The sequence below is a fragment of the Lithobates pipiens genome, unplaced genomic scaffold (assembly GCF_037356315.1).
Source record: "Lithobates pipiens isolate NorthernLeopardFrog02 unplaced genomic scaffold, aLitPip1_a1.2 Scaffold_18, whole genome shotgun sequence".
NCBI classification, from domain to species: Eukaryota; Metazoa; Chordata; class Amphibia; order Anura; family Ranidae; genus Lithobates; species Lithobates pipiens.
In genome coordinates, this window is record NW_027507758.1 from 141,296,951 (window position 1) to 141,319,635 (window position 22,685).

At 42.9% G+C, this 22,685-nt stretch overlaps 1 protein-coding gene across 2 annotated transcripts in view; it reads left to right on the forward strand.

Annotated features, from left to right (window-relative positions):
* The window catches only part of GALNT2 (polypeptide N-acetylgalactosaminyltransferase 2), a 192,033-nt gene that overhangs the window by 82,482 nt on the left and 86,866 nt on the right, over positions 1-22,685 (forward strand). For both annotated transcript variants that reach the window (XM_077486200.1, XM_077486201.1), the window contains 2 exons: positions 460-525; positions 10,845-10,966. In XM_077486200.1, coding sequence (XP_077342326.1) covers positions 460-525; positions 10,845-10,966 — 188 coding nt within the window. The remainder of the gene's footprint in view (positions 1-459; positions 526-10,844; positions 10,967-22,685) is intronic.

The window sequence follows — 22,685 nt, forward strand, 5'->3', positions numbered from 1 at the left end:
GCCATAGACGTTTCGAACCCAGCTCTGTCTGGGGGAGGGATTCTTCCCATCATCACTGACTGTGTTGATGGCGGAATCGAGCGATTTTTCTTTCCTGCAACCTGTTTTGTTTTTTAGGAAAGAAAATCATTCTGTCTGAGGCCGGAGCACAGTCTTGTTGGAACAGAAAAAAAGCCTCCTCAATAATTTTTTACAGGGCCAGAAGCATGCAAATGTCTGTATTTTGTAAGGTGTAGCATTAACTGTACCCTTTACTTAGGAACACCTGAACACAATAACTTAGAGGTGTCCACATACTTTTGGCCAAATGGTGAGTGTGGTGGTCTGGCATCCACAAACGTTTGGCCATTTAGTATGTCTCCAATAGGCTAAATGGCCGTCTATTTGGTATTTATTATTGGACAATTTCTTGTAGCCAGTGGCCTTTTTAAAAGTTTAACATTTTACTTTGTTTTTAAGCTGAAGATGGCGCTCTGCTTGGAAGGATAGAGAAAGTCCGGGTCCTTAGGAATGACCGCAGAGAAGGTATGTCAGTTATATTAAGCTGTAAATAAAGTGGACCTAACCATTGATTAAAGTATAATTTCCTCTTGCTCTATTGCACTTTAACAAAACAAATAAAATGGTCTCTGAAATGCTTAAAGCAGATGTAAAAATTCTACTTTGCTAAAGCACCATACATCATTAATATTATTTTTTAATTATTTTTTTTTTTGTTTCACCGTTTTTCATCTGTTGCATATCAACACTGCTGTGATGGGGTGAAAACACATTGGAACTATTAGGACATTGGAATAGATTGTTGTCACCTTTTTAACAGGAAGTGCCTTGGCACAATTTTTTTAATGGAAGCCTCAGATTTAAAAGCATTGACTTTTGAAATTTACTTTATTGTGTTAAAGTTGGAGATTTTATTGATTGGGTTTGTGTGGATTTTAGCTGAAGCGCTCTGCTGACAAAGGACTTAGAAAAAAGCTCAAACTACTTTTCTGCTGTATGCTTTCTGCTAGTTCTGAGAATTAAAGCTTTGTTTGGACAGCTTCTTGTTCTCTAGTTTTCAGGCAAGATGCTGCAGTTACAGAGGCCAGGATCTATGAATCTTTGTGTGATTCAGCCCTGATTCACACTGCCATGTGGGAAACAGCGAATTCTGTGCGTTTCCCGCACCACATGCAATTGCATGGCATCCATGCAATCTGCTGCGGGGGTGTCATTGTTAGATTGAAAACACCCTGAAACTGCTCGCAAAACGCAGTGTGATTGCCAGAAGTGCCATGTGCAGAAAAAAAGGGCCCTGCACCATTTTGGGGCAGATGCAATGCCGTTTTAGCCATACAAAATGTATGACTCAAATTTGCACCGCACAGAGATTGCATTTGATGTGCACAGGAATGCGGTGCGATTCCTCACAGAACTGGTGTTTCAGTTGTTGGAAAATGCTGAAGCGTTTACCCACCAAATACTTTTTTTTTATGCTTGATTCTGTTGGTACGTAAGGATGAGCACAATTTTGGTCTGAACTTGGGTTAAGACCGAACCAGGAAAAAAGTTGTGACTTCTGCCCACTGCTACCTGGTCAGCAGCAGCCAGGACATTACCCGCCCTGCAGTTGCACATACTCAAATGACCAAGAATACGGGTGACCTCTTTGATCTAGGTCTTTCCTTGAGTACCATCTACTGTATACCTAAATATATAATTTTTTGGCTGAATTGACCCTTTTTTACATTTTTGTTTTCATGTGATCTCTCCTTTTTTAAATTTGCAGTTTTATATATTTAACTCACAGCCATTCCCAATTGGTAAATATTTCTATGAAATGTGAGCGAAAATCTTAAAGAAAAGTGGGAACCAGGTTTTATTTATTTTAAAGCGGTTGTATACTGCTTGCCTTTTTATTTATTTTTTTCTCTCTACAAGGTAAAGTCGTAATGTTCTAGTATGCATTGCATACTAGCACATTATGTGAAACATGCCTTAAAACGAAGCTGTTGCAGCACCGCAATGTCAGCGTTGCAGCTGCTTCCATCTTGCACGTGCGGAAGCCACTGTTCACGGCACAGGCCTCGGAGGGAACAGCATGGGTGGCGATTCCTTTAGAGCGCATGCGCCAGTGATGTCACTGGCAGCATGTAATGTAAATATCTCCTAAACTGTGCACGTTTAGGAGATTTATACTACCTATAGGTAAGCCTTTATTATAGGCTTACCTACAGGTAAAAGTCAGGTATGGCAGTTTACTTCCTCTTTAATTGAAAGAAATTACATTACATTAGCCTAAGTACACAAAGCTAATGAATGCTGGTGTCTGGTTGCTGAGGCTTACTTAATGGCATTGCTTTACGTTCATTATTCTAAAACTCCATGATGGAGTAGGTGGTTTAAAGTTTTTAATTGCAACAATTACGTTTATTTATTCTGTCATTGAACCCTTTATCAACAAATGGCACCTGGAAACTTCTCACATACTTCTCCCTTTTCAAGTGACTTGGGCATGGCAATGGCTTTTTATGAGTAATGACTCATATGTAAAGTGCCAACATAGCTTCCAACGTGATAAGACTTCATGTCAACCTTGGAAATGTAGTTACAGCAAGTAACAGAACAGTTACTTGTTGTAATCTGGAACAGCCAAGGTAAGCATGTATGCGGTGTGTGTAAAGCTGCCGAGATGATAAACTTTTAAACTAGGACAACTTGGTCTGAGGCAGTGCCAAGTTTACCTAACGATAGCTCTGGCATTTTAATGCCCACCTCCCCACTGGCAATAGCTGCAATAAAGCTGACACTTCTATGACTTTTCTGCATCGTGAGGGCGCAGACCATAAGAATATTTGGCACTTTATTAATGATGGTTTAAAATTCTTCAGCTTGTGAAGTAATAGCCTGTTCTGTTACTTTTTAACAGACTTAATTATTCAATTTCCAAAAAATAACAGAACTCTGCATCTCTTATCAACCTGTATGGCCACATGCGCACTGCAGCTGTCAGATGCGCGTTTTACAGGCATTTGACCCCCCTTTTTTTTTTTCTGCCCCTAAACGCCCCTGTACATTGGCTTGTGTGTCCATGCATGAATAGGCATTTACAGGTGTTTAGAGACCGGGACCTGTAAGGCGAAAAGAAAAATTTGAACGCACCAAAATCATGCTCAGGAGAGGAGCGTTTGGTCAGCAAATACGCCTGATGCATCTAAACCCTAGGAGCATTTATTCATTTGAATGGCTAGGAAAAATGTATATTCTGACCAATGAAATTAGTTAACGCCCAAATGCTTGACACACTTTGACGCGTCTGAGCATGTTTGAAAAATGTGGCTTTAAGCATGTTTTTAAAGCTGCTTTTTTTTTTTTTTTGTCTGTTGCAAAATGACTGCAGTAATAGTAATAATTTTACAACCAAGATATGTCTCTTCCCGTGCAGTTTGCTAGGTATAAAGAAAGTGTTCATACGTGGGTTAAGTCTGAACTTTGTACTCCTTATTTATACTACTCCTAGGAGCCTCTGAAAAAAATTCTAGTATAAGTAACCTACAGATGATAATGTTTTCAGCGATAGTCTGCAGCCTCCTGACTGAGTACACCATCATGTGCTCCTTTAAAATTTGATCCTAGGAGACACTTTTGCTCATTCAGCTTAGTGCAGAGCAGGTCACCCATCTCCAAACCGTACCCTGTAATGGTGGTCAGGAACAGCTTGTTTACAGTAAGCCTAGGTTCACACTTGCCTGCATGTGAGCGGATAGTTGCAGATGCAGGAAACGCACCGGTTCCTGCACCCTTAACCAAATCACGCTGCTGCCATTTATTCTTGGGCCCCTCTCACATGGGGTGGACTCTGTGTAGTGTATCTGCCTGCTCAGTGGGGGGGGGATCTGTTCACTGATCCACGCTGAGTAGGCGGATGAGCCCCGCTGATCTCTATGGGGCAGTCGGATGGGAACGGACCGCCTGTCTGTTTCCATCTGACTGTCCTCCAATTCAATTTACTAGACAGAGGGGGATCCTAATCCATCTGTTTTTGGCGGACTAGATCGGATTGGATGCATGCGTGTGTAAATAGACACATCAGTTTACATCCACCTCCCCATAGAAAACAATGTGTGGTCTGATTGGTCAGTCTGCTGGTGTGAAATGGGCCTTAATGGCACCTCCACGCATCTCAACCCACAGCGCCCTTGCAGGTTTGGGAACTGCAGGGAAATTGCATAGTCGAAAGTACCATGTGATTTCCCTGTGGAAACTTTTTTAAGAAGGTGCAAGCATCTTTATTTTGTGGGAAACACCCAGGCCTCACAGCCACGCACAAGTGGGAAGCAGAGCTAATGTGTGCAAGCACATGGTCAGGTCATTCTGCAGGACTTTGAATTTTTGTTCAGTAAAGCTAACCCCCACCTTATCGTATTGCCTTTTTTTTTTTTGGCTGCCTGTGGGGACAAATAAATATCTATATTATTTAGTAAAGATGACGTTATACCTGATCAGTTATATAAAGTAACAATCACTTTAAGATCATTCCTAAGCCATGCTTGCACTGAGCTATGCTAAGTAGTGTTTATTGACCAATGCCAAAGAAATTGCATTATACTTTTCCTCACATATGATGGCAGAAATATGGTGGCCACATCAGATATCAGAAAGGCGGCAGGCCCCTTTCACATGGCTGGACCTATTGGGTCTACCCCCTCTGTTTTTTAGGCAGACCCAGTCGGACCATTTATTGCCCTCTATGGAGCAGCGGATGTAAATGGACAAGTGTGTGTTTACACCCTGTGACATCCAATCCTATCTGCTAAAAACAGATTGTAGGATCCGTTCCCCATCCGTCTGGCGGATTAGATCAGAAGACCATGGGATGTAAATGAACAGGGGGTTCATTTACATTTGACCATCCACAGAGGCGGAAAGCGGCTGTGTCTGCTCTGCATAAGCAGAGTGGACACGGACCTGTCATCCACCAGCTCAGTGGGGATCAGCGGACAGATTCCCTGCCGAGTAGACAGATCTGCTGGTGGAGTCCGCCTGTGTGAAGGAGCCCTTAAAGGTTCATGCACACTAGGAGCTGAAAAAAATGCCAGAACCTTTGGCAGAAAAAGTAGCATAAAAAAGGCTCGTAGTAGCTCATATTGCACAAAAGTTTAGTGAGTTCATGGGCATTTGCTTTTTACAAGCGTTTTTTCCCCCCAAAACATTACCCTCTGCTCATTTTTCAATGTACACTTGAAAATGCAAACGTTTCTACACGCCGCATTTAGGTGCGTTAACAATTTTTTCTGCCTGATAGCCCCTTTCAAATACGTGATCCAGGAAGGTTTTTTTCCGGCCACTAAAAGCTGAGCTTAAAATATGCATCTAAACGTCCTAATGTGCATGGAGACATAGGATAACATTGAGCTGCTTCTAAAGGAAAAAAAAATACAAAACTCCCTAAGTGGTATCATTTTTTTTAACGTGGTTTTAAAGGCTCAAAGGTTTTTACCTGCATGCATTCTATGCATGACGGTAAAAAAAAAAAAAAAAAAAACTTGTGTGCAGTGGCCCCCCTAATACTCACCTGAGCTCCCTCTCGATCCAGCGATGTGCATGATTGACAGCAGCAGGATCCATTTGCTCCTGCTAATGTCAGTCAGTTAGTGAGCTAATGAGGAGAGAGCACTTTAATACCACTTTAAACACAGTGTGCATGGACCCTAAAAAATGTACAGCAAAGACCTGTTAATGGGCCGCAGTATTTAAATTCCTAATGTGGTCGATTATATTAATACATTTATTCCAGCATTGACCTATTTAACTCAAGGTTGGACTATTCAGAAGATATTTAGAATTTGTATTCTTCATGCTTTCACAGAAGCCAGACTTGTACTAACGAGACACTGGAAAAGCTCCCAGTAATTAAATATTCTGGAAGCAATTCTGATTCCCCAGAGCCAGTGTGCAGCGGCACAATTATATTCCAATTCCCAAAATGCTCTCTCTTTATTTTCCACAATTATCTATTTTATTATGGTCTTGGTGTACTATTTAAAATCTAATTTCCCTTAGAGCAGTTAGTTGCTATGAGAGTACCTGGTGGCTGATGTCATACAGAGAGCAGTGGTGTCTACAACACTGTCTCCCACCCCCATCCCAGCCTTATCAGCACTTCAACTGGGAAATTACCAACACAGACCTTCCTCCTGCTACCCATTTGTCCCCATTGCATGTTTATACAGTGGGGAAAATAATTTTTTGATCCCCTGCACATTTTGTAAGTTTGTGCAATTACGAAGAAATTGAAGGGTCTATAATGTTTATCATAGGTGTGTTTTAAATGATAAAGACAGAATATCAACCAAAAATCCAGAAAGAAACGCATGATACAAATGTTATAAATTGAGTTGCAGTTCAGTAAGTAAAACAAGTATTTGATCCCCAAGCAAAACATGACTTGGTACTTGGTGGAGAAACCCTTGCAAGCACAGAGGTAGGACATTTCTTGTATTTGATGGCCAGGTTTGCACACATCTCAGGAGGGATTTTGGGCCACTTTTTACAGATCTTCTCTTAATCCTTAAGGTTTCTTGGCTGCAGCTTGGCAACTGCAAGGTTCAGCTCCCTCCATAAATTTACTATAGGATTAACGTCTGGAGACTAGCTAGGCCACTCCATGACCTTGCTGTGCTTCTTCTTGAACCACTCCTTTGTTGCCTTGGTGGTATAGTTTGGGTCATTGTCATGCTGAAAGACCCATCCATGACCCATCTTCAGTGTTCTGGCTGAGGGAAGAAGGTTTTCATCCAAGATTTTACAATATGTGGGCCCATCCATTGGTCCCGGCAAATTCGGTTTGTACCTTTTTAACAGAGAAACCGCCCAAAGCATAAGGTCTCCACCTCCATGCTTGACTTTAGGGATGGTGTTCTTGGGGTCATAGTCAGCATTTTTCTTCCTCCAAACTCGGCGAATCCCCCATCCTCAAGAAGGCACATGTACAGTCATGAACTTTTAAATCGGGGATCTCTAAACTATGGCCCTCCAGTTGTTCAGGAAATACAATTCCCATCATGCCTAGTCATGTGTGTGAATGTTAGTTTTACAATGCCTCATGGGAGGTGTAGTTCTGCAACAGTTGAAGGGCAATAGTCCCTGATCTAAATGATTCAGAGAAGGATTGGGAGAAAGTGCTGTGGTCAGAAGAGACCAAAATTGAGTTCTTTGGCATTAACTTGACTCGCCGTGTTTGGAGGAAAAACAATGCTGACTGTGACCACAAAGAACACCATCCCTACAATCAAGCATGGAGGTGGAAACATTATGCTTTGGGGCTGTTTCTTTGCTAAAGGTACACAGGCCGACTTTGCCACATTGAGGGGCCAATGAACGGCGCCATGTTTTGTAAAATCTTGGATGAAAACCTTCTCTCAGCCAGAACACTGAAGATAGGTCACGGGTGGGTCTTCCCAGCACGACAGTGACCCAAAACATACCACCAAGCCAACAAAAGAGGTGGTCTCCAGACCCTAATCCTATAGAAAATTTATGGTGGGAGCTGAAACTTCAAGTTTCCAATAGACAGCCAAGAAACTTTAAGGATTAAGAGAAGATCTGTAAAGAAGAGTGGACCAAAATCCCTCCTGAGATGTGTGCAACCTGGTAACCAACTACAAGAAATGTCTTCACCTCTGTGCTTGCCAGCAAGTACGAAGTCATGTTTTGCTTCGGGATTAAATACTTATTTAACTCACTGAACGGCAACTTAATTTTTAGCATGTGTTCTGGATTTTTGGTTGATATTCTGTCATTTAAAATACACCTATGATAAGTTATAGACCCTTCATTTCTTTGTAAGTGGGCAAACTTACAAAATCTGCAGGGGATCAAATCATTTTCACCACTGTAGATCACACTTTTTTACCAAACTGCAAATTCAAGGACAAGTACCATCAATGTACCATCTGATACAACCTGAATGTAGATGATGTTGCAGCAGCAGTCAAAAACAGATTAGGACACTTAAATAACCTAGCCGGAGATGGTCCCCGGGACCTCGGTGTGCCTGTGGAATAGAGACCCACAATGTAGCCTAATCCTATATATCATATACAAATGAGTGGTAGTAGCCAGGGATGTTTAGAGGAACTTTTCACAAGGAAAACCCTTCATGAATAAAAACCATAAGTTTTATTATAATCAATAAAAGTCAAAACACGTTTCGATAGATCTTCAGTAGTACATGTGAACGATTTTAAAAGAGATATATATATATATATATAGCAGGTATATTATAAACACATTCTAATTGGAAGCACTCATGTCATAATACAAGCATATCCTAAATATTTGTTCATACCAGCGTGCTGAATTCCATAATTCTCATTGTACTAAAACAATAGATTCACTGGAATCCTGTGTGTAATTGCTTTCCCGTGGGGGGGGGTAGGATGTTCTAATTGGGTAAGGTATATGCAAAAAGTGTTTGAAAGTCCTCAGTGGTCATCCAAAGCTACAAACAAAAAAAATACATTATCCTATACTGAACTCAATACAAACAGTAAAGAATGTAGTTCTCCACTCTGAAACGGATAACGGTGTACCTTTTTATCTTGTAATTGATGTGTCCATCTAATTGGGTAATTTATCATGTTTCATCTATACCAGTGGTCTCCAAACTGATGCCCTGGGGCTGGATGCGGCCCTTTGCTTGCCCTTATCTTGCTCTCACTCACACCAGCAATGGGACACTATTCCTCCCACTGACACCAATGAGGGGGTATTGTTGCCGACGCCAGGACATTTTCTGCTCCTCCTGGCCCCTCTCAAGTCTGAAAGACGGCAAAATGGCTTTGTTTAGAAAGTTTGAAGACCATTGATCTATACACACCCTATAGATATACATTCTTTACTCTTTTTGTATTGATTCCAGTATAGTATGAGGTACGCTATATTTCTTGCTTGTAGATTTTGGGTGACCATGGAGGTCTTTCTAATGCCTTTGGCATACACCTTACCTTATGAGAACCTCCTACCCAATCCCCCCCAATGGGAAAGAGACGACACATCTGTAGGATTCCTGTGAATTTATTGTTTATCTAGGGATGAACTGATACCAGTTTTTTAAGACCAAGCGTAAATACCAATACTTTTTCTGAAGTACTCGCCGATACCACTTACCATTACTGATGCCTTTTTTTGTCATGTGATGGTTTTTTTAAGGGCTCGTTCATACCATACATGCATGAAAACTGATGGGAACACTACACATTCACTTGCTGAGACCTCAGTTTTCATGTGCGCTTTTACAGCCTATTTACATATGTGCACCAGTCTGGCCTTTGAAATTGCATTGCAAACTGGCCAACACATACACTATATTACTAAAAGTTTTGGGATGCCTGCCTTTACATGCACATGAACTTTTAATGGCATCCTGGTCCTAGTACGTAGGGTTCAGTATTGAGTTGGCCCACCCTTTCCAGCTAGAACAGCTTCAACTCTTCTGGGAAGGCTGTCCACAAGGTTTAGGAGTGTGTCTATGGGAATGTTTGACCATTCTTATAGAAGCGCATTTGTGAGGTCAGGCACTGATGTGGAGGAGAAGGTTTGATTCACAGTCTCGGCTCTAATTCGTCCCAAAGGTGTTAGATCGGGTTGAGGTTAGGACTCAGGCCAGTCAAGTTCCTCCACCCCAAACTCACTCATCCATGTCTTTATGGACCCTGCTTTGTGCACTAGTGAGCAATCATGTTGAAACAGTCCCAAACTGTTCCCACAAAGTTGGAAAAATGAAATTGTCCAAAATGTCTTGCTATGCTGATGCCTTAAGAGTTCCCTTCACTGGAACGAAGGGGCCAAGCCCAACACCTAAAAAACAACCTCGCACTATAATTCCCCCTCCACCAAATGATTTGTATCAGTGCACAAAGCAGTGTACAAGTGCGCTTCTGGAAGAATGGTCAAACATTCCTATAGACAAACATCTAAACCTTGTGAACAGCCTTCCCAGAAGAGTTGAAGCTGTTATAGCTTCAAAGGGTGGTCCAACTCAATATTGAACCCTACGGACTAAGACTGGGATGTCATTAAAGTTCATGTGCGTGTAAAAGCAGGCATTCCAATTCTTTCAGTAATCTAATCTACTGTATGTGAATCGAGTCTAAAGGTTTCAGTTTTAGTATCGGAGCATTTGTACAAGTACTTGTGAAAATGCTTAGTGTAATCATGCTGGTATTAACAAATATATGCTCCTATAATGACATGAGTGCTTCCAATTAGAATGCAATTTTAATATGCACGTTTTTTTCTTTTAAAGATTGTTCACATGTACTTCTGAAGAAGAGAATCTATCAAACTGCATTAAGTATACATGTAGAGTTTATTGGATCTAAACAAATAACTTGAATTTATATTCATTTATTTATTGTTCAGTTTGTGTTTTAGGCATATATTGAATGCTATAATAAAATGTATGTTGTGTTTTTTTTTGTTTTGTTTTTTATATACGCTAGGTTTTCCTTGTCTCTATATGTTCTAAAAGTACTTGGCTACTAGCACTGTTGTTTGTATATGCTAGATGTAAGGACAAGACATATAGCATACAGTATATTGAATAATCCACTTAATCCTAGATATCTGTCTGCTGCATACTGCTGGTAGCCTCAGGTTGTGAGGATCATTGTTCGGTCCAGCCATACAGATTGTCTTGTGGTGATCTCATAATTTGGGTAAATTTTATGTTTTGTGCTAACACTTGGTATTACTTAAAAGTCTGATTTTTTTTTTTTTTGGATTTTTTTTTTTTCCGAAAGTTTTCTTTATGGTTTTCTTCGTGTGAGCAGGGCTAATAGTCTTGCTGTCTTTTATAACAGGTCTTATGCGTTCTCGTGTTAAAGGAGCAGACGCAGCTCAGTCCAAGGTTCTCACCTTCCTTGATAGCCACTGTGAGTGTAATGAGCATTGGTTGGAACCCCTCCTCGAAAGAGTTGATGAGGTAACTTAAAAATAGTATTTGGTAAAACTGATAACCACCCACATCTTGTTAACCCTTTCAAGTCCCAGGGTAATAAACATTTTTCTTACTAGATCGGATTTCGTTATTTTGGGATGCACAGGTTTACTCAACAATGGCTTTTTAACTGCTTTCCATAACAATGAATTGCATACAATTTTCTAAGCACATATAGGACCTTCAATTGGTAATGTTTTTTTTGTTACCTTGAGCTATGGCTTTTTTATTTTTATGTATTTTTTATTCTTTTTTAATAAAACAAGAAATAGAAAATGCAGTCTTTGTTGTCTTTTCACAGCTGGAAGTTGCTGTGAGCAAAGAAAAGCTGCTAAAATTGTAACATGCAGCAGTAAAGTTTGTCACCTGGCTAACATTAAAGCCCAGTTCCAGGAATTAGAAATGTAATAAAAATGTTTTACCCTTGCAGTACACCTCCCCTCCCATTCCCTCCCCTCCCATTCCCTCCCCTCCCATTCCCTCCCCTCCCATTCCCTCGCCTCCCATTCCCTCGCCTCCCCTTCCCTCGCCTCCCCTTCCCTCGCCTCCCCTTCCCTCGCCTCCCCTTCCCTCGCCTCCCCTTCCCTCGCCTCCCCTTCCCTCGCCTCCCCTTCCCTCGCCTCCCCTTCCCTCGCCTCCCCTTCCCTCGCCTCCCCTTCCCTCGCCTCCCCTTCCCTCGCCTCCCCTTCCCTCGCCTCCCCTTCCCTCGCCTCCCCTTCCCTCGCCTCCCCTTCCCTCTCCCTTCCCTTCCCTCTCCCTTCCCTTCCCTTGCCTCCCTCCCCTCCCCTTGCCTCCCTACCCTCCCCTCCCCTTGCTTCGCCTCCCTCCCCTCCCTTCCCCTCCCTCCAATGTAAGGGTTAAATGCTCTGTCTAGTAGTGCATGGGTAAGGAGCAGAGAATAAGGTCAAATTGCTTTATTCCTTGTTCCATCATAGGCGTTAGAATAGGTCCTCCTATTCTTTACAACCAAGGAAGCTGCCATCTTGCCCTCTGTTGGATCTGCAGTTGCCATTGTGCTGCATATGTGATCGGTTATGATGCCAGCCATTTTGATGGTTGGATGGCAGCTTCTTTGTAAAGGCAGCTTCACACTGCCCTGCTTTGGTTTGGCAGCAGCTCGCATGCAGTGCATTTTGGTGAGCTTAGCTGCGCTTAGGCATAGACTTCTACTAGGTCCTGCAGTTTTGGTGCGTTTTCTGAAAGCACACCAAAAGTCCAGCATGCAAAACTTTTGGTGTGCTTTCAGAAAATTCACCAAATCCTCAGGACATAAGAGAATGCTATGGCAAAGCGCAGCTAACCCACACCAATACCAAGGGTACAATGTGCTGCAACCAAAGCGCAGTAACTCTGTGTAAAGCCCCCCTAAAGGATAGGCGGCTTTACTTGCACTTTAATTAGGGGCTTCCTGGTACATGAGGATGTTAATTTACAGTGGGGGGTTGTCCAGGGGATAGAGTGGTTGTAAACCCTGAACAAAGAATAGTGTGTACCTGCCTCAATCCAAAGCATTGCATGTGATTTCTGTCTGCTGCATCTTCCCGCTGTTACCTGCATGAGTCACTTCTGACAGGTAATTCCCACATCACAGAATTTTGGGGATAGGGAAGCTTCATCACACAGCCTGTGATTTACAGCCTCAGCTGTACATGTTTCCCTATGTGCTGTGTAGAGGAGAGTGTATCCATTCCCTGCACTCAGGTCTCAGATTACACTTGGCTGTCTTCTCTGCAGTGTGTGACACCAGATCCCTGCCCTCTGCCTGCAAGAGCTCAAAAATGCTGTGTAAAATGTAAATTTTGAAGGGATGTAGAGGAGAGATGGCTGCAGATAAGCAGGTACAACTTGTGTAGGAAGATTTGTTTATTTCTGTGTACCCCGAGGCCAATCATTTCACTGAGTATATTTTTATATATTACTCTTTCATTTATATATTACTCTTTCATTAAATTTGTGAACAAAATCAACAAATATAGTACACAAAGAGAATGATGCAGGGCACGGTATAAATATATTGCATTCTAAGTAATGAGTTTTTAAATCTAAAATAATGAGCACCCATGGATGTTTAAACTAAACTAATAATTTCATCAGTATGGAAAATAGAGAAAATCTCAGCTATATGGTTGCCAATATTTACGGACCAAAGCAGTCAGTGACAGCCCAGTCTGACAGGTAGCAGCTGCGCACAGTGTCAGCTGGTAACTGGACTAATATACCTCCGGAAAGGGCATGACTAGTTACTAAAGACTGTTTGTAGGTAGAGGTTAAAGTAAACCAGTCAGTGATTTAAAGCGTCACTATACCCACATCATATAAAACTATCAATAGATGGTGTAATGTATGCTGTACTCATACTCTGTCACTATGAAATTAGTTTTCTATGCAAATGGCTTCATTGATCAGCAATTCAGCTAGGGATTTTGCAGCTGTGGTGGCAGCTCTGCACATGCTCAATTTTCAGTGAGTTTCTATGCTGAGAATTTTCTCCCTATCCTTCCTGAACAGCCTATGTGGGCATATACTCTGTGGTAAATGACTGCCCACTCCCTCCCTCCTCCTCCATGCCCACTAACCAGCTAAACACAATGGGGGTGGGGTATTACATCTTGATTTACCTCCCTCTTATTCTAAGGTATGGCTTTTGCACATGTGAACAGCAGTAGAGGACTAGAAGCTCATCCTGCTTATGCTTCCCTGCAGACGGGCTTCAAAAGATCTGGGTCATGTGACAGCTGTATATCGATTAGGAAAAGGGTACTTAGTTTTTTTTTTTTTTTTTTTTTTTTTTTTTTTTATTAAAATGATTGCAGTGCCATCATACACACATAGAAATAGAAAAGACCATGCAAATTTAAACTGTGTGTTTAGTATCACTTTAAGCACTTGCCGACCAGCTTCTATAGATATACGGCGGAGGACTAGGGAACAGAAAAGGAACTTAAGAAACGGAGTCTCCCAAGCAGAGAGAGGGTATATAGAAGATCCAATGCCTGATAAGCAGAAGGATTGGTTAGATAGTCAACAGGTATATAAAATGACACTCATGAAAAGGGCCGAGAATAGGCGAATATTTCAACGCCAATATTACTTTGGTGAAGGGGAGAGGGTGGGTCGTGCCCTCTCCCTTTTGATCCAAATTAACAACTGCCCTATAGCGATCCAGTTGATTAAAGCGCCGCAAAGGGCACCTTGTCTCTAGCCCCCCAGAGATCATGAAGGTACTTGGGGACTATTATGAAACCTTATATAAATCGACTACTAGGGGTAGCGGTAGAATAGCCACTGATTTTCTACATCAAATGGGAATTCCAACTCTATCAGAACATGATAAAACGAGCCTTGAGGCACCACTTACATTAGAAGAATTAAAAAATGCAGTGGCGGAAATGCCCAACCAAAAATCCCCAGGCCCAGATGGGCTGCCAATAGAAATTTATAAACGCTATGAGAAGTGCTTTTGCTGGAACTCCTGGAAACATTGAGGCAAGCATTGGATGTGGGCGAGCTTCCCACTTCAATGTTGGAAGCCAATATTACTCTAATACTTAAAGAAGGGAAAGATCAACAGGAAGTCTCCTCGTACCGCCCAATCTCCTTACTATGCTCAGATGTTAAAATCTTAGCCAAAGTACTGGCGATTTGCTTAAATAAATATATCCATAAATTAATACACCCAGATCAGTCTGGTTTCATTCCCGGCAGGACAACCAGTATTAATATCAGAAGAGTTTTCCTTAATATTCAAATACCAAGGGACAACGATGGGCCTGGTGTTATATTAGCCCTAGACGCCATTAAAGCGTTTGACAGTCTGGAATGGGACTATCTATGGGGAGTGGTGGAGCGATTCGGCTTCGGCCCTCTATTTATTAGATGGGTAAAATTACTCTATAATAAGCCTAGGGCAAAAATTTAAAATGGGCACTGCATTCTCCAAGACATTCCAGCTAGAGAGAGGGACGAGACAGGGATGTCCGCTGTCTCCCCTCCTGTTTGTCCTGGCTATGGAACCCCTGGCTGTCCTGACGAGATTGCGTCCGGATATCCAGGGATTCCGACGTAGGTCTGGGGAAGATAAAATCGCTTTGTTTGCGGACGATGTCCTGTTTTTTATCTGGGACATGAACTCTACCTTAAACAATGTGATACAGATGATGGGAGAGTTTGGGCAGCAATCTGGCTTAGTAATTAATTGGAGAAAATCAGCTCTTTTACTATTGACCAGACCTGGGGATAAATTACCACCTATAATTACATGTTTGGAGGTGGTGTCAAAGCTGAAATATTTAGGAGTTTGGATCTCTGGTGAAGTAAATTATAATGTCAATGAGATTTTAGTACCATTACTAATGAAACTGAAACAGAAAGTGAACACTTGGTGCTGTCTTCCTCTCTCCGTGGCAGGACGCTGCAATTTAATTAAAATGATTTGGCTCCCACAAATATTATATATCTTACATAATTCTCCAACTTGGATCAACCAGAAATGGTTCAAGAACCTGGAATCGCTATTCCGGGATCTAATCTGGAAGAAGGGCCACTCTCGGATCCGCTTGCAAACAATGCAGCTTCCTGCTAGGAGGGGAGGAGTGGCAATACCGCATCCGAGATCATATTTTTGGCAGCCCCTCTCCAACATTTAGCTGGGGGGGGGTTCAAGGCAGAGAGTGTCCGAATCACAAAATGACGATTGAGAGCGCACCCCATAGTTCACTGGTTGAGGTATTGGAGGCCAACTCATTCGACCGTAAGTGCCCTACCAGCGTCTTAATGAGGAAAGTGTGGCAGGTAACAAAGCTACCTATGGGATACACGGGGGTGACTGACTATACCCCCTTATGGCACAATGGAAATCTGGTTGAATTAAGTAGCATAGATAGACCCTGGGAATGGGAAAGGCAGGGAATTAACAGGTTAACGCAACTATACGAAGGGAACCTCATGAAATCTTTTGAAGATCTTAGGCAAGAATTTGGCACCTCTAATAGGATGTTTTATAAGTACCTGAAGATTAGGCATGGAATTCAAGCCCAGTTCAGGTCATTATTTATAGAGAGGGTTGAAACTCCCCTCTTCAGGGACTTGTCGAACAAGCGTAAGCGAAAGGTTTGCTTTCTAAACTATATAACAAGCTTAGGGACAAGACCCTAAAGGGAGAGAGGGACCCGACAAGAGCAGGAAGGGATGGGCTAGAGATGTAGGGCTGATAACCCAGGAGCAATGGGAGAAGATCCTTGAACAAGTGAGCTTGGTATCAATATCCCCCTCACAGAGAGTGTCCCACCTTCTCTTTACCTATAGAGCATATTATACCCCACAAAAGATGTGGAAAATGGGTAGGAAACCTAGGGATGAATGCCCTAGATGCAAAGCACCGGGGGATCTTATCCATATGATGTGGAAATGCCCAAAGCTGTACAGGTATTGGATAGAAATAGTACATCGAATAAACAGGACCTTTAAGAATACGTTGAAGCCAGAAGCTAGGACCTGTCTTTTAGGGATCCTGGAGGAGGGTAGAATATCCTCCTCGGCAAGGACGCCGGTACTAAGGTGCCTGTACCAGGCTAGGCGGTTAATAGCAGCGAACTGGCAAGCCAGAAACCCCCCTGCATTTGAATCATGGGTTAAAGTTATCAATTCCACAATTTGGTGTGAAAGGGTGATGTACATAAAGCAGAACAATCTAAAGAAATTTGGGGCGTTATGGAACCCCTGGCTGAGTGAGATGGGCTACCCCTTGGATGGGGCGCCCGGGCGGGCCTAGCTCCCACCTGGCCCGCGAGCTTTCTCCCCCCCCATTGGCCTGGCCTCCGGGCGTGCAGCCCGGCGGGGTGGGGGGGGATGCTCCCCCCCCCTTTTTGCTCCTGGCGGTGTTTACTCTCTTCCAACCAGTCAAATACCATCGGAACTGGAGTGGTTGGCGCTGTGTGTTCATCAAGGGGCTGGGTTAGGTGTGGATTTTGGGAGGAGTTAAAATGTAAGTTTGTAATAACTTGAATGTTGTGTAAGCCCTGTCTTTGTGATAGTTAAGTTTGAGACGATTTGAATATTCATGTTAATTTTGTGTTGAAAAGTTAATAAAAATCATTACAGGAAAAAAAAAAAGGAGGACTAAAGGTCCTAAAAGAAATCTTCAAAGAGGATCAATTGGTTAGTTTTAAAAAGTTTTATTAAAGTGTGTAAAAATGGAAAATGAAAAAAAGTCAAAAATCTCCAACCTAACAAAAAGTAAAAAATGATGTTGTCAAAACCAGACAAGAAAGTTGCTGCGTGCGGCCACACGTATCACACATGCACCACATACTCATCCAATGGTTGCATCAAACAGGAACTAGTGCAAGTGACTGCAGATAAGAGTGTAATGCGGTTTAACCAGAGTTAGCAAATCTATGACTTCAACAGTAGTACAGGGCCAGACTTGATGTGGAGTATATGAGGGATGGATGGGTGGCTGAGTCTTCTGAAACAGTCACAGTGGTGCACTTGCATAGTACAGGTGAAGGCTGAATGGAGTCTGCACACCGGTATACTGTGGCGTGTGTGCAGTATATCTAGAGGATTGCACCACTATCAACCAGCGTTATACAGTAATTGTATGGGGATGATCTGACACTTTATGGGGCGATGGTGCACAAGATAGTTTGAGGTATCTGATTCCTTAGTATACTCTCCTCTATCTCCAGCTGAGAAGATGACAGTGATTTTTATATTTTTCTATATGTATAATTGCTTCATATATGTAACCCTCTTCTGTGGGCCATTTTTGTACATTCCTAAATTCTGTGCTAAGCCCTTCCATACAGCTGAGATTTGACTAGTGACCTTTTATAGGAGCTCTTATTGGACAGGATGCAGGCAGGTTGGCAGGGCTTTGCATTAAAGTAGAACTTCAGTCATTTTTTTTTTTTTCAACTTTCCATCTATTAAATCTTCTGCCCTTGAGGTTTTAACTTTGGATAGTAAAACATTTTTTTTCCACCCAGTAAATGCCTTATATAGCTCACTTCCTGTTCCTTGTCTGGTAAAAAGCCTAGGCTTATGACATAATGCACAGCTCTCTCTCACTCTTGTGAGCATTTGCCAGGAAGGGAGGGGGGGGGTGAGTCGTAAAAGGGCCAATGAGAGCTGCAGAGCTGGAGGTGTGCTTCTGCTTATCTGTGTAAATCCAGGAAGTGAACAGGCAGCAGCTTCAGCTGCCCACAGTTAAAATTATTGCAGCCAGACTTGGTGGAGGGAGATTTCTGCAGCATATTTGGAAAGTACAGAATCGCAGTATATATACAATAATATGCAAAGTGTTTGGAGGGAAGCTTCAGAATGTCAAAGATGATTTTAATTCAAATTATGTGAGCAGACTGCAGTTCCTCAGTTCAGAAGGAAAACTCATTAGTACAGAATCCTGAGGCACATAGAAGAGGGGGTTCTTGCTAGTAAAGATAATAGCTGGTACCTGTGCCACCTGCTGTCTGAATTCTGGAAGCTGTGCCTCAAAAAAAAAAAAAAAAAAAAAAATATATATATATAGATTGAAAAGGAATTGCCATCAGCATTGCCTGTGGTCTTCATGTAGCTGATCTTCCCGTCATCATTGCCTTGCCATGTATCGTTCAGCCTTATGTTTGTGTGCCGGTTCACACTAGTGCAATGCCAGACATCGCATGTAATTCGCAGCGCACTGCTGTTCACATTACATGCGATGTCTGTGCGGGTGCAATGTCAGCCATACAGATAGTATGGCTGATATCGCACCGCATTTGGTCCAAACACGCAGAGGACCCTTTTTTCTGATCGCATTTGTGTTCACACATATGCGATCCGATTCATGTCCGAACTGTCAGTTCGCAGTGTGATATGCGAGCGGAAATGGGGGTGTCGTTAACATATAATGACACTCCCCAGCAGTTCGCATATGGCAGTGTGAACTGACGTGCGTATCGAGTGCAATGTGGGAACCCACAGTTGATTTGCAGGGTTCTCGCATCGCACTAGTGTGAATCGGCACTGTGTCGGAATAGGCAGTCATTTTGGTAGAGGAAGGGCTTAGCTCACTCATGTCAGAGCCTCCAGCAAGGAGAACCGTGAGCAACACAGTGGTGGCATTACCAGATTTCACTCCAAATTTCCTAGCAGTCAGAAGCATCAGTGCTTTAAAACATACTGCAGATATTCAGCTATGAGGCTGAAGGTACACTCTCATACCAGAAAGCATACTGCTAATTTTCAGGTTACTTCTAAGGCACAATTTACATTTCTGCATGTTTCCTATAACGGCAAATGTTCACTTTTTAAATTCAGTCTAATGCCTTGATATGGTTGTGCCACTCGATATAACATTAACTTGCTGTTGGAGGTTGGTGGTTTCTACTGCAGCCTCCAGCACCAGCATTTCCATTTTACTAAAGGATGTGGATCAGAGGAGTGCAGTCCGTTCTGCACCCCTGTGACCCATTTTCAACAGACAGTGGGCGAAAACCTGTCCAGGCTGTGGAAAGATTGCAACATTGTTGTTTGGGATCCGTTCACAACCCTGAACCAAATCCACAGCTCAGCACTCCATTGAGTGGGGGGGAAGGGGGCAGAGGGGCAGAGAAGACCGCGGTTACTGATGGTCACCAGCTCTCTGCTTATGTAGCTCTGAACTGAGCGATCAGCAGTGTTTGATCGCTCAGTTCTCAATCTTAAAACCGGCATGGGGACAGGTGCAGGATCGGAGTGATGCTACATCCATCTAGGTAAGTATGATTTTTAAAAAAAAGTGAGTCCCATACTCCTCTTTTTAATCTCTTGCCGGCCACGCTATAGCCAAAAGACCGCTCCAACTTGGCCTGAATTGCTGGGAGGGTGTCCATGTACGTCCTTCCGTGCATTTGATGCCTGCGGGGCACGCGCGGCTCGCTCTGTGATCAGCGAGTCCATGAGACTCTGCTGATGACAGATCAGAGTAAGGGGCGATCCTGGCCCCTTACTCTGGAGGAGACCCTCCTCCTGATTTCGGTATAGGTGTCGCTGCTACGAGACACCACAAAGTTGGAGACGCAGTGAGTAACACTACCTGTGATTATAGTTGCCAATAATATATAGCAGTGTTTCTTAAACTTTTTACCTTGGAGGAAACCCTGGCAAAAAGTTTGAGCTCTCGAGGAACCCCTGAAATAATGTTCACATCTACAGCTCACGAAACATTGATCTGATCAGCGAGCTTAACAAAAATTATTTGTAGAAATAACATTAAATGAATACTTATAAAAACGTACCTATTTAATGTGAGCTGATCCATTCACGGGACATGACATGGGAAAATAAATTGCGGCAGAGCAAATGACAGGGGAAATGTCATGGTGGAGGGTACATTACATGGGGCAGGGGTCATCAACCCTGTCCTCAGGGCCCACTAACAGGCCAGGTTTGCAAGATAGTGTAACTGAAATACATCACAGGTGATATCATTTGCTGCTCAGTGATAGCAGCATTCTAGTCTGGATCTCCCCAAGGTAATACATAAAACCTGGCCTGTTAGTGGGCCCTGAGGACAGGGTTGATAACCACTGCCATAGGGGGTTTTAATACTGAGTGGAAGGGACTCAGGAAGCGCTAAATGTCTTTGGGTTAGCGGCGCAAAATATACTTGTCTTGCCTTAGGTGCTGACAACCCACGCTACGAAAATAATTTTACTGTTAGGGGCCCGCACAACTTGGGAAATTTTATCAAGGGGTCACGGCCCTAGAAAGGTTGAGAACTACTGGCCTAAGTAGTGGAGTAAGTGTTTTTTTCAAAAAATATTTTTATTTTTTTGTTTAGCAAAAAATAAAAACCCAGTAGTGATTAATTGCCACCAAAAGAAAGCTCTATTTGTGTTAACAAAAAAAAAAATTATAAAAGTTTCATATGAGAAAAAAGTGTAGCATGACCGCACCAATTATAATATTTGTATATTACTTATGGTAATCAACCCCTTGCCACCCAGGCCGATTCTGACACTTCTCTTCTACATGTAAAAATCTTAATTTTTTTTTTTGCTAGAAAATTACTCAGAACCCCCAAACATTATTATATATGCAGCGCACTAATCCCTTGGGAGCTGCTGGGTAGTTCATACAGTACTGCTAACTTACCTCCGTTCTTCCACCCCGCATGATTCGCAACAGACACAATCAATAAGGGTTGAACAAATAACTTATTCTTGTTGCAGTCCAGGTGTAATGGTAATAGAGGGAAATATGAGCTGCCTCCTCCTTCTGGTTCCTTAGCCCCTGTACACACGGTCGGAGATTCTGCCAAACAAATCCGTCGGATTTTGCCCGTCGGATTTAGTCCGATGGATTGTGTCCGAAACTGTTGCATACACGCGGTCGGGCCAAGTTGTCGAAAAATCCGATCTTTCAGAACGTGATGACGTAATTTCGTTACGATGGGACTACATTAAGGCTAGTAGCCAATAGCTTTGATGTAGGAATTTGATCTGAGCATGCGTGGCACTTGGTCCGATGAAAATTCTCTACACATGATCGGATTAGGTCCCTCCGGCCCAGTTGGTCGGGAAATATTTCCAACATGTTGGAAAATTGGGTTGGACGGAGATTCGGACGGAATCAGTCCGATGCATACCACACACAGTCGGATTATCCGACGACACGGTCCGATAGGACACATTCCGACGGATTCTCCGACCGTGTGTACAAGGCTTTAGAGTAGTTAAGTCCCTCTCCCTTAATGAACTGACGTTGCCCCTCTGAAAAGCACCTTGGTAAATGGATGCTGGAAGTCCCAGGCCTCACCTTCCCATCTTGCCTCCTGCTATCCTCCCAGGTCAGTTCAGGAAAGTCCAGATGACATTCCGGTCCACTCTATCCTCTTTGCAGCTACTTCCCGCTTGTGGATAGAACCATCCCAGCCGGGATGCCTGATTCACTTCTCCCAGTGTTTCCTTTTAGGTGAAATGGTGTTGTCTGAATCCTCATGCCTTCAGGTTTTGGTTCCTGCTCTCCAGCGCTGGGGTCTTTGAACCCCCAGGCCTTCAAGCCTGCTCTCTAGAGTCACATTTTTGCAGCGTCCTTCCACAGTTTCTTCCCATCCTCCCCAGGAAGCATGTGACCTCCATTTATATATCAGTCCTGCCCCTGCCCATACAAATTAATGATTGAGCCAGGGCCATATACACTGCCTGCACTCCAGTCCCCAGCCCGCCCTCTTTCCAGAACATTTCTTAGGGAAAGCAAAGAAGGTTTTTTTTCCAGGGCACCGTACAGGTGGTCACACCCCCCTCCTAAATATTGTTTTAGCAGACATCCTAGTGAATACAATGGTGGTCATTGCAACTTTTTATGTTACACGGTACTTACTTGCGCAGCAATTTTTCAAACGCCTTTTTTTTTCTTTTTCTTTTTTAGGCTATGCTTTACATTTTTTTACAGGTTATGTGCTTACAGTTGCAGAGGTGGTCTAGTACTAGAATCGCTCTAACGATTGCAGTATATGTAATCTGTATCTGACTCTGATACTAACCAGTGCCTCACCAGCCACTGATCTCACTGCACGTCCCTGCATAGATCTTTATTGGTACACGAAGCTGCACAGACAAAGCCGCTATGTCCCAATGTGACATTGGTGCGGTTAAGTGTCCCCAAATACACCCTGGTTGTGTTCGGAGACGAGCACCTGCACGGACATAACGTTGGGACACAGCAGCTGTGTCCGTAT